This window comes from Falco punctatus (assembly GCF_963210335.1).
Source record: "Falco punctatus genome assembly, chromosome: 6".
NCBI lineage: Eukaryota > Metazoa > Chordata > Aves > Falconiformes > Falconidae > Falco > Falco punctatus.
In genome coordinates this window covers 13,220,521-13,231,096 of record NC_137585.1, presented here as the reverse complement: position 1 = coordinate 13,231,096, position 10,576 = coordinate 13,220,521, and the positions used below count along the sequence as shown (strand labels likewise).

Sequence of the window (10,576 nt, the reverse complement as noted above, 5' to 3'; positions counted from 1 at the left end):
AAAGAACAATTCTGCAGTCTGCCTGTGATCAAAGTGAACGACCTGGAGGATGCCCCCAGCTTTATGAGTAAGGAATTGGGGGGTTGACCAAGCTGACCAGTCTTCCCAATTGACCTGGACATCTTGCCCTCGCCTGCGGCTAGTGTGTGGGCACGGCTTTACAGCGGAGAAGCCGACTAACCCCCTCCCAGGCCATGAAGCAGGATTGTGGAGACCACGGTTAACTGAACCACTGTTTATTTATGAACATAAATAAATAAATTTTGACAGGCAAATATTGCAAGATAAAGGTGGTCTTGAATACTAAACCTTTTCTTGTTCATATGAGAAGATAAACCATTTTTCTTCCATTTATTTTTCTGATCTTGAGCCCTGAATGTCGCTGGTGTCTTCTCTCAGTCTTCCCGTAGAGTTCACTGTGGAAAAGGTCAAGTTCGCTGGTTCTGGATGTTTTACAGATCAGAAGATAAAATATCCCTCTGAGCCTTTGCAATACAAAAGTAACCACTTGTGCTTCCTCAGGTGGTTCTTCATATACGGGTTGTTTCACATCTCCATAGGCAGACATAATAACAGCTTGGAAAAGACTGATCAAGACATAGGTCATCGCCAACATGAAAGAGGCTAGGAAAAAAACCCCATCCAGCAACGTGGATGAAAATGCAGTATTTCTGAAAGCTGAGATGCAGGATAATATGGTCTGAGCTGAGTGAATCGTGCTATTGTAATTCCATTCATGCTGCCCAAAGACAAGGTAGCCAAAAGCCATAAATGCAAAGAAGTAAACCACCACCATGAGGGCCATTGAGGACATTCCAGGAAGGGCTGCCAAGATACATCTTCGTGCCAGGGGCACGCCATAAAAGAAGTGATGATATTTCAGAGTTTTCAAAATGAAAAAAAAACGCTAAAAAGCCCATAGTAATCCTTAAAATCTGATCTAAATGAGCAACTGCATGTAAAGGAATGAAATTGTTTGGGTGAAGGAAGTAGAAGTTCACTGTATCAGCTCCCACTTTGAACTTCATGACCTTTAAAATAACAAGGAACAGGAATACTAATTTTAGGCTGAAGTTTATCATATTGGAAATGTTTTTAATGTAATCAGGTTTTTCCTGGCCTATGATGTGAAGCTCTTCTGCAATGTAAATGAGCATAAAGGCAAGAACAATTACAAACACAAACATTGGAGCTTTAGTTTGCTGATGAAAAATGGGGAGTGCAAAAGAGTGTGCTGACAAACTTGGTTTTATGATCCCCAAATGAGACATCTCAAATATGACGGAGATGGCGCAAAAGAGGTCTGCATCTGAGTTAAATGTAGTTAGTTCGATGATCACCGCCCATGTCTTTTCATCAAGCCAGTTGCTCTGTTGTAGAGCACCCAGCCTTGTTGTTGAATTAGATCTTCCTTCTTCAGGGAAAAAGTAAAACGTGTATCCTGCTGGTCCATATGTGTGCAAATCTCCATATAAATAATACATCCATGGAGTCCTGTTTCGCTGGTAAGTGAAGCCACCGTCACTGCTGGCATCCTTGGAAACAGGCGGGTTGGCAACCTTTGTCCAAGTGCCAGCGTAGTCACCTTTCTCTGGTATGTCATGGCCGTATTTGCGAAGACGGTGGCTTTCACTGCTCACAGAGTTATTTGCAAAGCTGAGAGGACGGGAACATTTTTTCTCGGTACCTTCAGCCCGCAGTTGCCTCATCCTAGGCAAACCAATGATTTTGGACCAGCTCTCGGGAAGGAAGGTTGGCTGAATGTCACTGTGGATCAAAGGCAAGAATGAGTCTTTCACCCACACATAGATATGTTCTAGCTTATCTGCACTGGCGAGTCGTGGAGAGAATTGGTTATGGATGAACTGGTTGTAGTGGAAACTGTTGGCGTTCTCAGTGGAATAGGCAAAATTTAACAGCAGTGTTAAAAAGGCAAGATGACTGATGAAACTTTTGGCAAAAGTCAATGCCTTGCCTTTAATTTTTGCCCTTTTCAGCATGTTTGCAATTTCATCATTATCTAAAGGTTTATACTGCTTGCTGCCTCTGAGTTTAGCAAGTTTCCGGTGCTTCTCTCTCATCTCATCAGCCTTCATCATTTCTGTAGCCAGCTTCTTCTCAGAAGACTTTTAATGATTTAACCATGGGATGTTTTCACAGTATTTTGGATGAATTGTACTCATAGCTGAGAAAAAAATTATTTTGAGAATTGCAAGGAAAACGGTCTCAATATAGGAGATTGCAGATGCTAAAAGCCACTCTAGTGAAGTCTGATAGCCGTAAGACAAACCATAGGACACAATGAAAAACGACGATAGCCCACTTATAGCTGTAAGTAGTGCGCACAAGGCATAGTTGCACCACCAACAAAAAGCTATGCGTGGTCTCTTGCGAAAGAGCATGAAGGCACTGCTTAGTGGCTTGCTTTCTTTCTGCAAGTTGCCCCCTTCTTCTGTGTAATTATTACTAAAATTGGAGTCTGATGGTGGCCTTCTCTGGCAGGCCTTAGCCATTGGAGGGGAATTTGTGGTTCTTGTCTGCTCCTCTGCTCCAATTCCGTTTGCGTCTCTTTCAGAAACTGTGCGATTACTCCACTTTGGGGGATCTCCCTCGCTTCTTGTCTTTCTGGAACATGACAGGCTCTGTGAGTTCCTGGGACCAGGAAGGTTTTCCAACAGATGAATATTCGTCAGTTGTGCTGAAGTTTCTGGAAGGTACAATTTTTGCAAACTTTCCTCCGAGTTCTTCAGATTTCCGGACAGGAGGGGTGAATTTGCCTTTGGTTCCGTCTGAGCCACACCACGAGGAGAAGCTTTCTTCTGGGAATACTTCAGTAAGGCAATTATAATAATTTCCACAGGTCTGGTAATCAAAAGGCATTCAATTCCTACTGTTACTGCTTTCAAATACTGCAGGTATATTGGAGATTCTTCATCCTCGTCAGCGTTAAAGAACATAATGCCAAGAAGCAAGTTCAATAATAATACTGCTAAACAGGCAGACAGACGTTGGAGCCTGCTGAAAGCGTCACTGGCAACGGCAGAAAAAACGGAGATCCACAGATGGCCCTCTTTCAGGCTGTTGGCAAAATCAATAGAAAAATAGTCGATTCTGAGCAGAGGTGTCTTGGGGTCTGTGACGGAAAATGTCCTTTCTAGTACATGATCACTCTTGTCAAGAGAGAGCCATTTCCGGCACATGAAGAACCAGGTCTTCCTGGTGGACATATCCTCAACTTTGGCTCTGCTTAGGAACCAGCTTGGGGATGGGCCTTTGTTATTATGCCAGACCCTGAAGGAAGAAATGTCTCCCAAGTCTTTCTTGGTAGTCAACAGAAAGCAATCGGTGCTTCCTCGTTGGAAAGATGGAAAATGTGAGTGCCGTAAACAATGGACATCACTCCTGCCATTCTGGCTGATGAGCTGAAGAAAGACATCTGCTGTGGTTCCAGCTTCCCAGTAACTGCCTGTGTATAAAGTGACTAAATATCTGCCCTTATCAAAGGGGTCGTTGTCTGGCAGAACGATAATCTTGTCTTTCCTGTCCCTCTCAGCCCTGTCTTTTCTCACGGCCCGGAGGCACAAAAGAAAATAGACGGCAAAAATAAAGAGCACCGTTAATAATGTCACTGGGTTTTGAGGTATATCTGCTATCAGGATTTTTCCCAGATCTATTGCGTTGGGCGTAGCTATTACTTTGGCTGCCAGGAACCTGATGTCGTATGTGGACGCCTTTGACGCAGCGTGAACTGTCAGACTTCTGCGACTCTGCTTCATTTTGCAGACACAGTGTACCCTCTGCCAGTCAGTCAAGGAGCCAAGCCTGCACACGTCTTCTCTCCACAGACTTTGAACCCCGTCCAGAAATAAGCACTGATCACTAAAAACATGTATGCTCACCAGCCTCTGCGTTCGATACCTTACAACATACGATGTCAGCAAGACAATGGAGATGTTGTGAGGGTCTGTACCGCTTCCTTGAGCTGTGGTTGTCAACAGTGACTCTGGGAGACAGATAATATAGGGAGCCTGAATGTTACAGTCAGTGCTAGCTGTCTCATTTTCACTTGCCACTGTTGGCATGTTGTGAAAAGCAGCAAACGAGGCTGTGGGATGAGCATGAGTGACGCTGGTGCCTGTAAATACTAGCACCTTGAAAGTAACTTGTAATTTTGTCAGGATCCGGATGTATATGCTCTTGGTGTTTCTGTTGACTTCAAAACTAAATCCTCCAGTTGTGTAAGTTTGTGTTTTACCGGGTCCCATTGCTAACTGAAAAGTTGACGTTTCCTTCTCTTTCCTAGCAACAGTAATTTCTGCTCCTTCAGGCGTGATCCCCAGTAGGTCTCCATTAGCCTTGCTCTCTGCCGTTTTAAACCCCAGGACCATTGTTTTGATTTCTGATGTGTGACCTAACCAAGGGAAAGGGTTCTCGTCGAACTCAAAAAGAGCAGTGGATATCACGGCATCATGCGGCAATCCTGAATACTTTCCCTTTCTCAGTGATAGATAAAAGCAATTCCTGCAGGTGTTGCTGGTAGAGAAAGCATTTGCAACGTTCCAGGTTTCCTCGTTCTTCAGCGTGATATTCCAGTGTTTTGTTTCCATTTGAGTCTCTGTTTCTCCAGGGACTTTGCCCTGGAAAACTATGTCCGTTAAATTTTCCGTGATGGAGAAGACTCGTTTAACTCCATTTACGTTGACGTTCCTGCAATGCAGAAGAGCAGCTCTCAGGATGTTGGACAAGCATCTTGGTATTCCACTGGTCTGAATTTCTGCCTCCTCAGACCAACGGCTCTCATTCCTCTGTATCTTCAGCACTCCCGTCACCTCTGTCAGTTTCCTAATGGCAAGATCTTGTGATCTAATATTCACTTCCTCAGCTTCCTTTGTGGCTTGAGAAAGAGAAGCAACTACTTGGTTGATTTCCATTGTGCTCTCAACTGAAATATTCAGGGCTGTTTTAACCAGGTTTTCCCAAAACTGAGCCTTAGGGAGGTGGCGAGCTGGTGCTGCTTTAATATAGTTTAAGACTGAGGCTACCAGATAAGCCAAATAACCTGCTCTAATATAATCTCTAACATAATTGCTTACTGAGGCCAGCAGTTCATGGTATACAACAGCTAGTGGTCGACTGTTAATTGGGTTCCGCACACGGACATATAAACTCACTTGGGTAAATGCCCCAAGGGAATCACAGACTTGAACACAAAGTGTCAAGGTGTACTTCTGAGAGGGCACTCCAACTGGGAGAAGAGATGGGGGAGTTTTAGGCTGATAACCAAAGTACAGAATTGTGCCAAATGTATTTTCTGCCACAGAAGTTATTTTGGCAGTTTTGGGTGCATCGGAAGCTACTATCACTTTATATGTCAGAGGTAAATCGCTGTCAGAAAATCCACTGCACTGAACAACAAATTTTGTCAGAAAGGCTGTGCCCTGGTGTGGGTTGATGGTACACTTGCCAGCCCTAGGAGGAGAATTTACCTTAAATGCATGTCTGTAGACTGAGGACCTACCATCCCGAGTTTATATTTTTTATTACTTATATTTATATAAATATAAATTATGAATATAATTTATTTATATTTATATAAATAAATATAAAAATAAAATATAAATGATTTATAATTTATACTTTAAATAGAAGTACGTAGGATCGATGTGCAGTCTTTGTAAAAGTCAGAGCACGTATAGACAGATAAGCCCCAGACCTCCCTGTTGAGGTTCCGGAAGACCAGTCAAAGCTAATTTCTGTAGTGTTTTCTAAAAAAAGGGACCAGTAGTGGACTGGCTGGCTATTTGTTCTACCGTTCAGGCATTTTCCAGCCAAGGTAAATCTCTCTGTTGGAATTGGAGTGGTGCCACAGTTTTCCAGGCATGCCACATCCAGAAGGAGCGGGGAGCCAGGCTGCACATCTACAGTTTGGTCAGCATAACTCTTCCTTCCATCCTTTTGAATCACTAGACGGAAGTAGTATAAAGCATTTCCTGGGAGGGATTCTGGTGGCATTGCTTGAACTGGACCTGAGGATGTTAACCATTTCAAATCCCTCTGGGATGGATGGCAGCTTTTTCCCGGGCTGACTTTCATGATTTTATAGTCTGACACCTCTTTAGTGCAGTACCAAGTAAATGTGATTCCCTGTAGTCCTTCCTGTGAATCAGGATCACAGGATGCGGAACCATCAAGAGTCCAATTATCATAAAATCCTACTGTGCAGAACGTGCCTCCTGCAATATTTGCCACTAGATCAGTGCTTTCGATCTGAACGTAAACTTTATCTGAGCCTCTGAGAACTGTTGTGGTCCTAATTGGGGTTATTGCAACAGTGAAATAAAAGACATACAACATGTTGACGCTCACGTGGTGGTGAAAGCACTTGGGTACAGTGCATGACGCAGATGAGCATTGCACTGTAAGCGCTGTGCAGCCGAGCAGCTGGAGGAGAAGGCAGACCGCTGCCGTTGAGGCCCACAGCGGAGGTGGGCGCACTGCTGCTGGAGCGTGGGCTGCAGGAGGCCAGTGGCTGGCACGTCCCAGTGGCTGGGGCCGCTCTCCAGGGGAACCAGAACCTCCTCCCGGCACCGCTGGCGAGCACGGTCTCGAGCTGTGGAAACAGCAGAACGCATGTGGGTTACCTTTGTAACTGCGTTTCTTTTACAGTCTGTTTTAGCTTTGTGGCTCTGTTGTTTGTTTGGGTGTAATGGCTACGGAGAGACTGCTAACCAACCCTGCCTATGCAATTTTATGCTAAGAGGGTTGCAGATTATCTGAAAGTTTTACTGAATCTTTCTATATTTTGTGTTTGTGAGACAGTTAGCTATAGGAGCGTTCTGATTTTTAGGAGTTAACCTCCATGTTAGAATGAGGTTAGCACTTCTTAACCAATGACGGACGAGTTCCTATGCTGCTTGTTATCCGGGACTGTGTGACTTGAAGTCCCTATTCTATAGACCATAATAACCTTACTCTCTAGACCATAACCAGAGCACGTAGGTTCTGTTGCATAGGTATAGGATAAGTTATTGGACAGCTTGACAAGGCCGATATCTAGCCGTCCAACTTGGCAACAAAACTTACTTTTGTAATACTAAAAAGCACACCCGCAGGTCAAGAGGACCCTTGCCCAGGTGAAGACCCTTCCCCTGCGCAAGCCTAGTAACAGAAGAGGATGACACACCACATATTATAATTATATGCAAATTACCAACCAGTCATTGTAACTGGGAGCGTATGACCTTGTAATTTTGTGTATAAATGTAACAGTGCAATCTGCACAGGTGCGCTCGATTTATGGAGATGCCACCGAGCACCCAGTGCTGCAGTAAAGGAGGGCCTGCTTCTTAATACTGCGTTGGTGTTGAGAGGTTTGATTCCGGATTTCGGTGACGAGAGGGAAAGAAAATCGTTTGACGCTCAGAGTCAGTGAGGAGCCTGTTGTATAGGGAGCTAATGAAACAGACTTGGACTCTCCTTGGGCTCTGCATATAGGGGAACTAAATGAAGGCTCAGCGGTGGGTCAGCTGTAACTTCAGGGCCTGACTATGGTCGGAGTCCTCGCAGAAGACTCAGATCCCTGTAAGGAGCATGTGCGATGCTTCATTACCATAGTACGGCCTGTTGAATGAGTATGTTTGATTTTTCTGAGAAATGTAATGCATAATCCTCAGTGTAGCCTATATAATGTCGTTTGAGTGAACCATAGGCCACGCACCTGAGGCGGAACGATCCCCTGAGCATCCAGAGGTGCAACAACGAATGCCAGATTCTTAAAGCTACGTTGTTGTTAAGGCGTTCTTGTCGTTTCTGGTTTTGCTGACAGGTATACCCAGCGCCACAAGAAAGAAGTCTTTCGGGGCCGAGGACCGACAGCAAGCATAGCGGCCGGCAGCACCGCGGCCCCCGGCGGCTCGGGAGGGCAGGCAGGCGCTGGCAAGGGGCCGGGCGAGGCCCAGCGCTCCCCGCAGGCCCCGCCTGCTGGCGGCTCGGCCCCGCTGGCGGCCCGGCCCCGGCCCCGGCTCCGGCTCCTCCTGGGGCGGGGCCGCCGGCAGCGGAGCGGCTGCGGGGTCTCATGGCGCCGCTGAGGGACTGCCAGGTGAGGGCTGGCCTGAGGCGGAGCGGGACGGCGGGCGCCCTGCCTGGCCGCCCGGCCTGGCCCCGCCGCAGCGACCGAGCGCGGGGGCTGTGGCCGCTCTGCCCGTGGGCCCGGGCCCTGCCCCTGCCCCTGCCGGGCGCCCAGGGCCGGCGGGTGCGCGCCCTTGCCGTTGGGCCGGCGGGCGGGCGGGGAGAGGGGCTGCTGGCGGCGCTGGGTCTGTGCAGGGAGAGGAGCTGAGCCGGCTGAGGCTGGCGGGAGGGCGCCACTGGCGGGGCTCCTGTTGTCGCTCGTCTCCTTCAGCCCGTTACCGGCCGGGTTTCAGGTGGGGTGAGGCTGCCGTTGGGGTTTGCAAATGGCGACGAGGCCTCGCAGCCTTCGCTCCGAGCGGGGAAGCCACCCCGTGCCTGCGCAGGCTGAGTAATTGCTGTGCTTTCTTCCCGCTGAAGGTGGTTCTCCCGGTTGCTCCTTTTGTTGTCGTTTTGTAGTTAATTAGGCAGGGGGAGGTAAAAAAAGAAGTCTTGAAGGTCTTCTCAGAGTGTCATAGGTTCATGAGCGCCAGAGCTCTGGAGAAACGGAGGACGTGCTAAGAGCAGCCCTCAGCAAAAAACCAAACCCTACAGATAGTCACCGGATCTCGGGGACTAAAGTCGTAGCAGGAGAATGGTCAAGGCTTTGTGGCGAGAAGCGGTTAGAAGAGCCAAGGCAACGGCATTGTCTCCAAGGCGCATCACAAAGGAGGTTCCGCACCTGGCAACTGGAGAGGAGGATTATGGGAAATGAGCGTAACAGAACTCAATGGCCGCCATACTGTGAAGGGTAACTGGTAGTTTACCTTCTGGTAGTAACCCTCCGCTCTGATTTTTACCTACTCGCTCTCCTTGTCCCGTGGGTTTCCTCAGTCACAGTGTGATCCCTGAGTACAGACACGCCCCAAGACGAGTGTTCCAAGCAGCCTGGGCAGGACTGCTTGTGTAGGGCCCAGAGGACAAGGGTTACTGGCTCTTCTGTGCTCCCAGTAGCTCTTTGGTGCTTGGTTGACAGCACTAATTGGGTTTGGAGCAGCTCTGGTATGTCTCTGAGGAGTCAGCAGCTGTTACAGCGTTAGTTCTCTGCAGCCCATTGTCCTGGCGTGCTAACAGGAGGAGTAGTGGCATATCGTGATGGGATGCATCCTCCTGCTGCCATCCTCCTGTTGCCAGAGTGGGAGTCTTGCAGTGAGCTGTGAGTTATGTGGGCTGTAGCCTTGGCAGAGCAGAGGCTTTCTAGAGTGGGTCGAAGTAGCATGTACCTCAACTAGATCAGCAGAGTCCTTAGTGATGGGTGCAGGCCTTCCTAACCCTTGGTCTGCTGTTTTGTTCAGATGCTTATGCACAGACCTTTTTGTTCCTATGAATCTTAGCATTAACAAGTCTCAGAATGGGAAGACATTTTCTGTTTGGCAAGTACCTTGAGCTGTTGTGCAAAATCGGCGGTGGCAAAGAGAGCTGCTTGAAATGGAGCTTGTTTCTGATGACTGGTGATGAAGGTGGTTCCTGGCCTCTTTTGCAGGGTACCTTGAAAGGTAGCAGGCCTTACCTCACTACCCTCCTGACTTTTCTCTTTGCGCTGTTTCTGGATGTAGTATGAATGGTAAAAAACCCGTGCAATTTTATCTTCAGGTCTAGCCTTTCAGGCTTGTAGTTTTGAACGCTCTAGTGCCTGAGCCGTTGGAACGTGAGCCTTTAATCCAATCACAGTGGGAAAGTTTTAGGACATATTGACAAAGATGGCTTTGCCTGGTGACTTAAAATTTTTGACAGTTGGGTCATTAGAGCTCGGGAATACATTAAATTGTGAAATGAGACACAAGCTGAATTCTTGCAGCATCCACAAGGACTAGTCCCCCATTAGGAGGAGTCTGAATTGGCTTGCCCCCGGTCTGTTTTTATGTGATGCTGTACATTCCGCGTGCTGGCATAAAAGTGATGTTGAAGTGATTGGGGCAGCTCCTCAAATGTGTGTATGCTTAAACAGAGATGTATATGGGGTGCTGAATGTAAATGTGCTTGAGAAGCTCACAGTCTTAGAAGCGGTGATGGATGCAGTGTAGGAATGCTGAGTGGAGAGTACGTAGTAGAAATAAACCCAAGCGTTGTTCTAAATACCTGAATAGGTTACCAAGGGAAGCACCTCGGCTTGTGAGATGACTGGCTTTGTGGTTGTGTGGCCATCCCGTGGGGGAGAAGAGGCCTGCAAGCCACAGGAGATGACATGCCTGTTTGCTGTAGGCACCCACATGAGCAAGTTAAGCATTTTGAAATAGGCATTGGATTTTTGATTTTGTTGCCAGAGTTACTTAGGAGAGCAGTCATGGAGACAACCGTGGAACAGGGTGCTGTAGCTGCTGCAGCTTAATTCCAGCATTGAGTAAACTGTGCGTCTGCCTAATGAACTCTTTTTGTTCTCCAGCAGTCAGCAAGGAGATGTGGCACCTTGGTC

General features: G+C 47.4%; 1 protein-coding gene and 1 pseudogene across 2 annotated transcripts; both read right to left on the bottom strand.

Moving 5' to 3' along the window:
- Positions 1–278: 278 nt before the first annotated feature.
- On the bottom strand, positions 279–5,528 carry LOC308065545 (polycystin family receptor for egg jelly-like; annotated as a pseudogene). The gene has a single exon. The product of its transcript is annotated as a polycystin family receptor for egg jelly-like (transcript).
- A 103-nt stretch (positions 5,529–5,631) lies between these two features.
- On the bottom strand, positions 5,632–7,328 carry LOC308065544 (polycystin family receptor for egg jelly-like; the record flags this gene model as incomplete). Its single annotated transcript, XM_080391606.1, has 1 exon — positions 5,632–7,328. The coding sequence occupies exon 1, from the start codon at positions 6,352–6,354 to the stop codon at positions 5,632–5,634; it is 723 nt and encodes a 240-aa protein (XP_080247732.1). The 5' UTR covers positions 6,355–7,328.
- Positions 7,329–10,576: the final 3,248 nt, after the last annotated feature.